This window comes from Nesoenas mayeri, assembly GCF_963082525.1.
Source record: "Nesoenas mayeri genome assembly, contig: SCAFFOLD_113, whole genome shotgun sequence".
In the NCBI taxonomy this organism is placed as follows: Eukaryota; Metazoa; Chordata; class Aves; order Columbiformes; family Columbidae; genus Nesoenas; species Nesoenas mayeri.
In genome coordinates, this window is record NW_027659944.1 from 74703 (window position 1) to 84798 (window position 10096).

The 10096-nt window shown below is 66.8% G+C and overlaps 1 protein-coding gene across 2 annotated transcripts; it reads left to right on the plus strand.

Annotated features, from left to right (window-relative positions):
- The first annotated feature begins 1894 nt into the window (after positions 1 to 1894).
- ARL2 (ARF like GTPase 2) lies at positions 1895 to 8611 on the plus strand. Of its 2 annotated transcripts, XR_013923571.1 has the most exons (6): positions 1895 to 1975; positions 3160 to 3270; positions 5055 to 5217; positions 7035 to 7115; positions 7927 to 8256; positions 8458 to 8611. XR_013923571.1 is itself a non-coding variant. In XM_080364710.1 (5 exons), the coding sequence occupies exons 1-5, from the start codon at positions 1911 to 1913 to the stop codon at positions 8059 to 8061; spliced, it is 555 nt and encodes a 184-aa protein (XP_080220836.1). In that variant the 5' UTR covers positions 1895 to 1910; the 3' UTR covers positions 8062 to 8611. The 2 variants fall into 2 exon arrangements, 1 of the variants encoding a protein (XP_080220836.1); XM_080364710.1 differs by having other exon boundaries at positions 7927 to 8611.
- The last annotated feature ends 1485 nt before the right edge of the window (positions 8612 to 10096 follow it).

Consider the following 10096-nt stretch of genomic DNA (forward strand, 5'->3'; position numbering starts at 1 on the left):
TTTGGCCCCTCCCCCTTTTAGCTCCTCCCCCTTCCCCTATTCCCCCCCCTCCCCCCTTTGGCCTCTCCCCCCCTTTGGCCCCATATTTTGACCCCTCCCCCCCCGATAGGCCCCGCCCCCACCTTTCTGGCCCCGCCCATGCTGCAGCATCGCGCCCATGACGTCACGTTGGGGGCGGGGCCTCGGGGGGGGGAGGGGCGGGCGCTGGACTCGCAGTGACCCACGCAGGCGGCTGCCCCTCCCCCACGGCACCCACGGGGACCCCACGGCTGCAGCCCTGGGGGGGAGGGGCACCCGGACGCCTGGGTCCCTAGTGGGGGAGGGGGGACCCGGACGCCTGGGTCCCTTTTCGGGGGGTAGGGGGATAAAGGGGTCCCGAACTCCTGGGTCCATTATGGGGGAGGGGGGACCCGGACGCCTGGGTCCCTTTTCGGGGGGTAGGGGGATACAGGGGTCCCGAACTCCTGGGTCCCTATTGGGAGAGGGGGGACCCGGACGCCTGGGTCCCTTCTGGGGGGGTAGGGGGATAAAGGGGTCCCGAACTCCTGGGTCCATTATGGAGGAGGGAGGACCCGGACGCCTGGGTCCCTATTGGGTGAGGGGGACGACCTGGACGCCTGGGTCCCTTTTGGGGGGGGTTGTTCTCCCGAACTCCTGGGTCCATTATGGGGGAGGGGGGACCCGGACGCCTGGGTCCCTATTGGGGGAGGGGCACCCGGACGCCTGGGTCCCTTCTTGGGGGGGTAGGGGGATAACGGGGTCCCGAACACCTGGGTCCCTACTGGGGGAGGGGGACCCGGACGCCTGGGTCCCTTCTGGGGGGATAGGGGGCTAAGGGGGGTCCCGAACACCTGGGTCCCTATTGGGAGGGGGGGGCACCCGGACGCCTGGGTCCCTTTTCGGGGGGGGTTTGTTCTCCCGCACTCCTGGGTCCCTTTTTGGGGGGACGGTTGTTCTCCCGAACTCCTGGGTCCCCCCCGCACTCCTGGGTCCCCTCCCGAACTCCTGGGTCCCTTTTGGGGGGTCCTTACAGCGCAGGCGGCAGCCGGGGGGGTCGGGTCGGGCCGGGGGGGGCGGCAGCAACAGCAACAGAACGAGGGGGAGGGCGGCCATGCCCGGACGCCTGGGTCCCTCCCGATCTCCTGGGTCCCTCCCGAACGCCTGGGTCCCTCCCTGCACTCCTGGGTCCCTACCGAACGCCTGGGTCCCTCCCCGAACGCCTGGGTCCCTCCCTGCACTCCTGGGTCCCTCCCGAACGCCTGGGTCCCTCCCGAACGCCTGGGTCCCTCCCGAACGCCTGGGTCCCTCCCGAACTCCTGGGTCCCTCCCCGAACTCCTGGGTCCCTCCCTGCACTCCTGGGTCCCACCCCGCACTCCTGGGTCCCTCCCCGCACTCCTGGGTCCCTCCCGAACTCCAGGGTCCCTCCCCGAACGCCTGGGTCCCTCCCCAAATTCCTGGGTCCCCTCCGATCTCCTGGGTCCTTCTCGAACTCCTGGGTTCCCCCCGGACGCCTGGGTCCCTCCCGAACTCCTGGGTCCCTCCCGAACTCCTGGGTCCCTCCCTGCACTCCTGGGTCCCTCCCCGCACTCCTGGGTCCTCCCGAACGCCTGGGTCCCTCCCCGAACTCCTGGGTCCCTCCCCGCACTCCTGGGTCCCCCCGAACGCCTGGGTCCCTCCCGAACTCCTGGGTCCCTCCCGAACTCCTGGGTCCCCCCCGCCCGGGGTCCTCCCGCCCTCCAGGTGTCGCCGGTCCCTCCCGCCGCACAACCCGGAAGCGCCGGCGCCGTCCAACCAATAAGCGCCGGGGGGGCGGGACCGCGCGGCGTTTCACCCAATAGGCGCCTAGGGGGCGGGGAGTGCGGGGTTTCGTGTAGCCAATGAGCGTCGGGGGGCGGGGCCAGTGGCGGCCATGGGGCTCCTGACGATCCTGAAGAAGATGCGGGAAAAAGAGCGGGAACTGCGGCTGCTCGTGCTGTAGGCGGGGCCAGGGGGGCGTGGCCTGAGTGGGAGGGGCCTCGTGTTGGCGGGAATTGCTGGGGGGCGTGGCTTGGGGGGTTCCAGGGGGCGGGGCCAGCGGGGCGTTGAAAACCAATGGGTGTTGGGGGGGCGGAGCCTATGGGGAAGGGGCGGGGGCGTGGCCAATAAGGGGGCGGGGCCTTGGGGCGGGAGAGGGAGGGGCCAATGGGGTGGGTGGGGTCGGGAGGGGGTGTGACCTAGAGGGGGGCGGGGCCACTGGGGGGTGGAGCCTGAGGTCGGTGGGCGTGGCTTAGATTAGGGGGCGTGGCCTGAAGTGCTGGGCGGGTCTTGAGGTCGGTGGGCGGAGCCTGAGTGTAGTGGGCGGGGCTTTAGGTCTGTGGGAGGTGCCAGAGGGTGATGGGCGGGGCCTATGAGTGGTGGGCGGGGCCTTAGGGCAGTGGGTGGGTCCTGATGCCTGTGGGCGGGGCTCGGATTGGTGGGTGGAGCCTGAGGGCAGTGGGCGGGTCCATGGGGCGATGGGCGGGGCCTGGGGGTGGTGGGCGGGTCCATGGGGCGATGGGCGGGGCCTGAGGGTGGAGGGCGGGGCTGTGGGGCGTGGCCTAAGAGGTGGAGGGGCTGAGCCTGGGGGTGGTGGGCGGGTCCTTAGGGTGGTGGGTGGAGCCTGAGTGTAGTGGGCGGGGCCTTAAGTCTGTGGGTGGGGGTGGAGGGCGATAGGCGGGGTCTATGAGTGGTAGGCGGGGCCTTAGGGCAGTGGGCGGGTCCTGATGTCTGTGGGCGGGGCTCGGATTGGTGGGTGGAGCCTGAGGGCAGTGGGCGGGTCCATGGGGCGATGGGCGGGGCTTGGGGGTAGTGGGCGGGTCCTTAGGGTGGTGGGCGGGGCCTGAGGGTGGAGGGCGGGGCTGAGGGGCGTGGCCTAAGAGGTGGGGGCTGAGCCTGGGGGTGATGGGCGGGGCCTGCGAGAACTGGGTGGAGCCTGAGGCGAAGTGGGCGTGTCCTTAGGGTGGTGGGCGGGGCCTGAGGGTGGGGGGGCGGGGCTAAGGGGCGTGGCCTAAGAGGCTGAGATAACTGGGTGGAGGACTGAGACAGTGGGTGGGGCTGAGATTGGTGGGTGGGCGGGGCATGAGGGTGGTGGGCGTGGCTTGGGGGTTGGTGGGCGGGGCTTAAGGCTCCCCCCCCCGCAGGGGATTGGACAACGCGGGGAAGACGACGCTGCTGAAGCGGCTGAACGGGGAGGACGTGGGCGGCACCGCCCCCACCCTGGGCTTCAACATCAAGACCCTGGAGCACCGCGGGTGGGCGGGGCCTCGGGGAGGGGCGGGGCCACGCGGAGGGGCGGGGCCAATGGGGATGGGAGGTGCGAATGGGGAGGGGAGGTGCCAATGGGGAAGGGAGGTGCCAAGTGGGGGTGGGGTCGCCGGGAGGGGCGGGGCCAATGGGGGGGAGGTGCCGAAGGGGGGCGGGGCCACGGGGATGGGCGGGGCCACGGGGGGGCGGGGCCAATGGAGATGGGAGGTGCGAATGGGGAGGGAAGGTGCCAATGGGGAAGGGAGGTGCCAAGTGGGGGTGGGGTCGCGGGGAGGGGTGGGGCCAATGGTGGGGAGGTGCCGAAGGGGGGCGGGGCCACGGGGATGGGCGGGGCCACGGGGGGGCGGGGCCAATGGAGATGGGAGGTGCGAATGGGGAGGGAAGGTGCCAATGGGGAGGGGAGGTGCCAAGTGGGGGTGGGGTCGCGGGGAGGGGCGGGACCAATGGGGAGGGGAGGTGCCAAGAGGGGGTGGGGTCGTGGGGAGGGGCGGGGCCAATGGGGAGGGGAGGTGCCAAGAGGGGGTGGGGTCGTGGGGAGGGGCGGGGCCAATGGGGAGGGGAGAGGCCAAGTGGGGGTGGGGTCGTGGGGAGGGGCGGGGCCACACGGAGGGGCGGGGCCAATGGGGGGGAGGTGTCAAGAGGGGGTGGGGTCGCGGGGAGGGGCGGGGCCACGCGGAGGGGGCGGGGCCAATGGGGAGGGAAGGGGCCAAGCGGGGGTGGGGCCGCGGGAAAGGGCGGGGCCACGGGGAGGGGGCGGGGCCAATGGGGAGGGGCCAAGCGGAGGTGGGGCCGCGGGAAGGGGCGGGGCCACGGGAAGGGGCGGGGACGGCCATGTTGGTGCCCATGTTGGTCATGTTGGCGGCCATGTTGGCAGCCATGTTGGCGCCCATGTCAGCCATATTGGCGGCCATGTTGGTGGCCATATTGGTGGCCATATTGGCAGTCATGTTGGCGGCCATGTTGGTGCCCATGTCAGCCATATTGGCGGCCATGTTGGTGGCCATATTGGTGGCCATATTGACAGCCATGTTGGCGGCCATTTTGTCGACCATGTTTTTGCCCATGTGAGCCATATTGGCAGCTATATTGGCGGCCATGTTGGCGGCTATTTTGGTGCCCATGTCAGCCATATTGGTGGCCATATTGGTGGCCATATTGTCGGCCATCTTGGCGGCCATGTTGGTGCCCATGTCAGCCATATTGTCGGCCATCTTGGCGACCATGTTGGTGCCCATGTGAGCCATATTGGCGGCCATCTTGGCGGCCATCTTGGCGGCCATATTGTCAGCCATATTGGTGGCCTTATTGTCGGCCATATTGGCGGCCATATTGGCGGCCATCTTGGTGGCCATATTGTCGGCCATCTTGGCGGCCATGTCAGCCATATTGGCGGCTATCTTGGCGGCCATATTGTCAGCCATATTGGTGGCCATATTGTCAGCCCTATTGGCGGCCATATTGTCAGCCATATTTATGGCCATCTTGGCGGCCATCTTGGTGCCCATGTCAGCCATATTGGTGGCCATCTTGGCAGCCATATTGTCAGCCATATTGGTGGCCATATTGGCGGCCATCTTGGCGGTCATGTCAGCCATATTGGTGGCCATCTTGGCGGCCATATTGTCAGCCATATTGGTGGCGATATTATCAGCCATATTGGCGGCCATCTTGGCGGCCATCTTGGCGGCCATGTTGGTGTCCATGTTAGCCATATTGTCGGCCATGTTGTCGGCCATCTTGCCGTCACTGACCCCCCCAATTCCGGCCACAGTTTCAAGCTGAACGTGTGGGACGTGGGCGGGCAGAGCTCCCTGCGCTCCTATTGGCGGAACTACTTCGAGAGCACGGACGGGCTGGTCTGGGTGGTCGACAGCAGCGACCGGCAGAGGCTGCAGATCTGCCAGAGGGAGCTGCGGGGGCTCCTGGGGGAGGAGGTGACATGGGGGACATGGGGGGATATGAGGGATATAGGGGATATAGGGGGATATGGGGATATAGGGGGGTATGGGGAATATGGGGGGTATGGGGACATGGGGGGAGATGGGGACATGGAGGGATATGGGGTTATGGGGGAGCATTGGGATATGGGGACATGGGGGATATAGGGGATATGGGGATATTGGGGGAGATGGGGAATATGTGGACATGGGGGGATATGGGGCATATGGGGACAATGGGGGGTATGGGGACATGGGGGACATTGGGAGGATATGGGGCTGTGGGGGGTTATGGGGACATGGGGGGATATGGAGACATAGGGGGATATGGGGGGACATGGGGACAATGGGGGGATATGGGGACATTGGGATATGGGGGACATGGGGGGATATGGGGACAATGGGGGAATATGGGGATATGGGGGACATGGGAGGATATGGGCACATGGGGGTACATGGGGGATATGGGGACATGGGGAAATATGGGGACATGGGGGGACATGGGGGATATCGGGACATGGGGGGATATGGGGACAATGGGGGAGATGGGGACATGGGGGGATATGGGGACATGGGGGGACATGGGAGGATATGGGGGATATGGGGGGATATGGGGACATGGGGGGATATGGGGATATGGGGGATATGTGGGATAGGGGAGGATATGGGGACAATGGGGACAATGGTGGGGTATGGGAACATGGGGGGATATGGGGACAATGGGGGGACAGGGGGATATGGAGGGGTATGGGGACATGGGGGGGTATGGGGACAATGAGGGGATAGGGGGACATGGGGATATGGGGACATGGGGGGAGATGGGGACATGGAGGGATATGGGTTTATGGGGGAGCATTGGGATATGGGGACATGGGGGATATAGGGGATATGGGGATATTGGGGGAGATGGGGAATATGTGGACATGGGGGGATATGGGGCATATGGGGACAATGGGGGGTATGGAGACATGGAGGATATGGGGGGGCATGGGGGATATGGGGACATGGGGGGACATGGGGATATGGGGGGATATGGGGACATTGGGATATGGGGGACATGGGGGGATATTGGGACATTGAGATATATGGGGATATGGGGACAATGTGGGGACATGGGGACATGGGGGAATATGGGGATATGGGAACAATGGGAACATGGGGAGATATGGGGACATTGGGATATGGGGACATTGGGGGATATGGGGACAATGGGGGGACATGGGGTTATGGGGGGACATTGGGATATGGGGACAGTGGGGGAATATGGGGACATGGGGGGTATGGGGACAATGGGGGGATATGGGGAAATATGGGGACATGGGGGGATACGGGGGATATGGGGGGACATGGGGGGATATGGGGACAATGGGGGGTTATGGGGACATGGGGGGACACAGGGGGATATAGGGGGGAATGGGGACATGGGGGGATATGAGGACATTGGGATATGGGGGAATATGGGGACATTGGAGGATATGGGGATGGGGGGTACAACGGGGGGAATATGGGGATATGGGGGAGATGAAGACAATGGGGACACGGGGGGAAGTGGGGGGATATGGGGACAATGGGGGGACATGGGAATATGGGGGAATATGGGGATATGGGGATATTGGGGGAGATGGGGACAATGGGGGGGACATGGAGACATGGGGGGATATGGGGGATATAGGGGATATGGGGACAATGGGGGTTATGGGGACAATGTGGGGACATGGGGGACATTGGGGGACATGGGGACAATGGGGGGATATGGGGGACAATGGGACCATGGGGTCCATGTGGGTCTGGGGGTGACTCCCCATCCCGCGCAGCGATTGGCCGGAGCCACCCTGCTGGTGTTGGCCAATAAACAGGACCTGCCGGGAGCCCTTCCGGCCACCGACATCCGGCAGGTGAGCCCGGACGCCTGGGTCCCTCCCGGACGCCTGGGTCCCTCCCCGAACTCCTGGGTCCCTCCCGAACTCCTGGGTCCCCCCAGAACTCCTGGGTCCCTCGCGAACTCCTGGTTCCCTCCCGAACTCCTGGGTCCCTCCCTGAACTCCTGGGTCCCGTCCCGAACTCCTGGGTCCCTGGGGCACTCCTGGGTCCCTCCCCGAACTCCTGGGTCCCTCCCGAACTCCTGGGTCCCTGGGGCACTCCTGGGTCCCTCCCCGAACTCCTGGGTCCCGTCCCGAACTCCTGGGTCCCTGGGGCACTCCTGGGTCCCTCCCTGGGGCACTCCTGGGTCCCTCCCGAACTCCTGGGTCCCTCCCTGAACTCCTGGGTCCCCCCCGAACTCCTGGGTCCCTCCCCGAACTCCTGGGTCCCTCCCGGACTCCTGGGTCCCTCCTGAACTCCTGGGTCCCTCCTGAACTCCTGGGTCCCTCCCCGAACTCCTGGGTCCCCCCGAACTCCTGGGTCCCCCATAACTCCTGAGTCCCCCTGAACTCCTTTCTACCCCCTGAACTCTTGTCTCTCCCCGGACGCCTGGGTCCCCCCTGAACTCCTGGGTCCCCCCCGAACTCCTGGGTCCCTCCCGGACTCCTGGGTCCCTCCTGAACTCCTGGGTCCCCCATAACTCCTGTCTCCCCCCGCACTCCTGGGTCCCTCCCGCACTCCTGGGTCCCCTAAATTCCTGAGTCCCCCCCGAACTCCTGTGTCCCCCCAAACTCCTGGGTCCCTCCCGGACGCCTGGGTCCCTCCCGGACGCCTGGGTCCCCGCAGGCGCTGTCCCTGGACTCCATCCGCAGCCACCATTGGTGCATCCAGGGCTGTTCCGCCGTCACCGGCCAAAACCTCCTGGGGGGCATCGATTGGCTACTGGACGACATCGCCGCCCGCGTCTGCCCCCCCGACTGAGCCCGGACGCCTGGGTCCCTCCCGGACGCCTGGGTCCCCCCTACCCAGAACGCCTGGGTCCCCCGGACGCCTGGGTCCCCCCGGATGCCTGGGTCCCCCCAGCCCAGAACGCCTGGGTCCCCTTGAATTCCACTCTGCCCCGGACACCCTGGGTCCCTCCCGGACGCCTGGGTCCCCCCTGCCCAGAACGCCTGGGTCCCCATCCCGGATGCCTGGGTCCCTCCCAGATGCGTGGGTCCCCCCAGCCCAGAACGCCTGGGTCCCTCCCAGACGCCTGGGTCCCCCGGACACCTGGGTCCCTCCCAGATGCCTGGGTCCCTCCCAGCCCAGAACGCCTGGGTCCCCCGGATGCCTGGGTCCCCTTGAACTCCTGTCTCCCCTACCCAGAATGCCTAGGTCCCCATCCCGGACACCTGGGTCCCCCTGGATGCCTGGGTCCCCCCAGCCCAGAACGCCTGGGTCCCTCTCGGACGCCTGGGTCCCCTGCACTAGCCGGGGGGGTCCTCTGGGGATGACACGTGTGTGTCCCCCCCACGGTGACAATAAAAGTGGCGACTGGTGGCAACTTGGGGACGTTTTTGGGGGCGAATCTGGGGAATTTGGGGTGTCCGGGGGGTCATTTTGGAGGGGGCTGGGGGCAGGTTTGGGGTTGGGAGGGACCCAGGAGTCCAGGAGGGACCCAGGAGTGCGGGAGGGACCCAGGAGTGCGGGGGGGGACCCAGGAGTGCCCCAGGGACCCAGGAGTTCGGGGACTCAGCCAGAGCGGGGGGAGGGGTGTCAGTTCTTTATTGGGGGGTCCATGGGGGGGTGGGTGGGGGAGGGGTCAGGGTTGGGGGTCCCTGAAGGCGGGGGGAGGGGGGGGCAGCGGCGCTTCCTCTTCAGCAGCAGCAGCGACCTGTGGGGACATGGGGACAGTGAACTGCCCGGACACCTGGGTCCCTTCCCGAACTCCTGGGTCCCTTCCCGAACTCCTGGGTCCCTCCCGAACTCCTGGGTCCCTTCCCGAACTCCTGGGTCCCTCCCGAACTCCTGGGTCCCCCCCGAACTCCTGGGTCCCTTCCCGAACTCCTGGGTCCCTCCCGAACTCCTGGGTCCCTCACTGAACCCCTGGGGTATTCCTGGGTCCTTCTCGAACTCCTGGGTCCCTGGGGTACTCCTGGGTCCCTCCCCGCACCCCTGGGTCTCTCCTGAACTCCTGGGTCCCTGGGGTACTCCTGGGTCCCTGGGGTACTCCTGGGTCCCTCCCGAACTCCTGGGTCCCTTCTTGAACTCCTGGGTCCCTCCCCGCACTCCTGGGTCCCTCCCAAACTCCCGGGTCCCTGGGGTACTCCTGGGTCCCTCCCGCACTCACCGTGGGTCCCGAGGGGGTCCCAGCGCCCCCTGCAGCATCGTGGCCACACGGCGGCTCAACAGCTCCCGCTCCAGAACCAGCGCCTGCGCCTGCCCGGACGCCTGGGTCCCCTCCCGAACTCCTGGGTCCCTCCCGAACTCCTGGGTCCCTCCCCGAACTCCTGGGTCCCTCCCGAACTCCTGGGTCCCTCCCAAACTCCTGGGTCCCCCTGAACTCCTGGGTCCCCCCGAACTCCTGGGTCCCCTCCCGGACTCCTGGGTCCCTCCCGAACTCCTGGGTCCCCTCCCGCACTCCTGGGTCCCCCTGAACTCCTGGGTCCCCTCCCGAACTCCTGGGTCCCTCCCGAACTCCTGGGTCCCTCCCGAACTCCTGGGTCCCCTCCCGGACTCCTGGGTCCCTCCTGCACTCCTGGGTCCCTCCCAAACTCCTGGGTCCCCCTGAACTCCTGGGTCCCCTCCCGAACTCCTGGGTCCCTCCCGAACTCCTGGGTCCCTCACCAGTGCCCGCAGTCGCTCCTCCAATAGGCGGTTGAGTCGCTGGGAATTGACATAATCGTCCTGGAGCCTGCGGGAAACCCAACTGGGAGCACTGGGAGCAACTGGAGCCCCAGGCCCCGCCCCCTGGGCCCGCCTCAGCCAATCACCGCCCGTATTTCCGTCCCTTGGACACGTCCCAGCCAATCAC

Excerpts from the sequence above, each read along its gene's own strand:
- ARL2 (XM_080364710.1), top strand. The coding sequence starts at position 1,911 with ATGGGGCTCCTGACGATCCTGAAGAAGATGCGGGAAAAAGAGCGGGAA. Across the intron at positions 1,976-3,159 it reads GAACTGCGGCTGCTCGTGCT|GGGATTGGACAACGCGGGGA; the intron begins GTAGGCGGGGCC and ends CCCCCCCCGCAG. Across the intron at positions 7,116-7,926 it reads CGGCCACCGACATCCGGCAG|GCGCTGTCCCTGGACTCCAT; the intron begins GTGAGCCCGGAC and ends GGGTCCCCGCAG.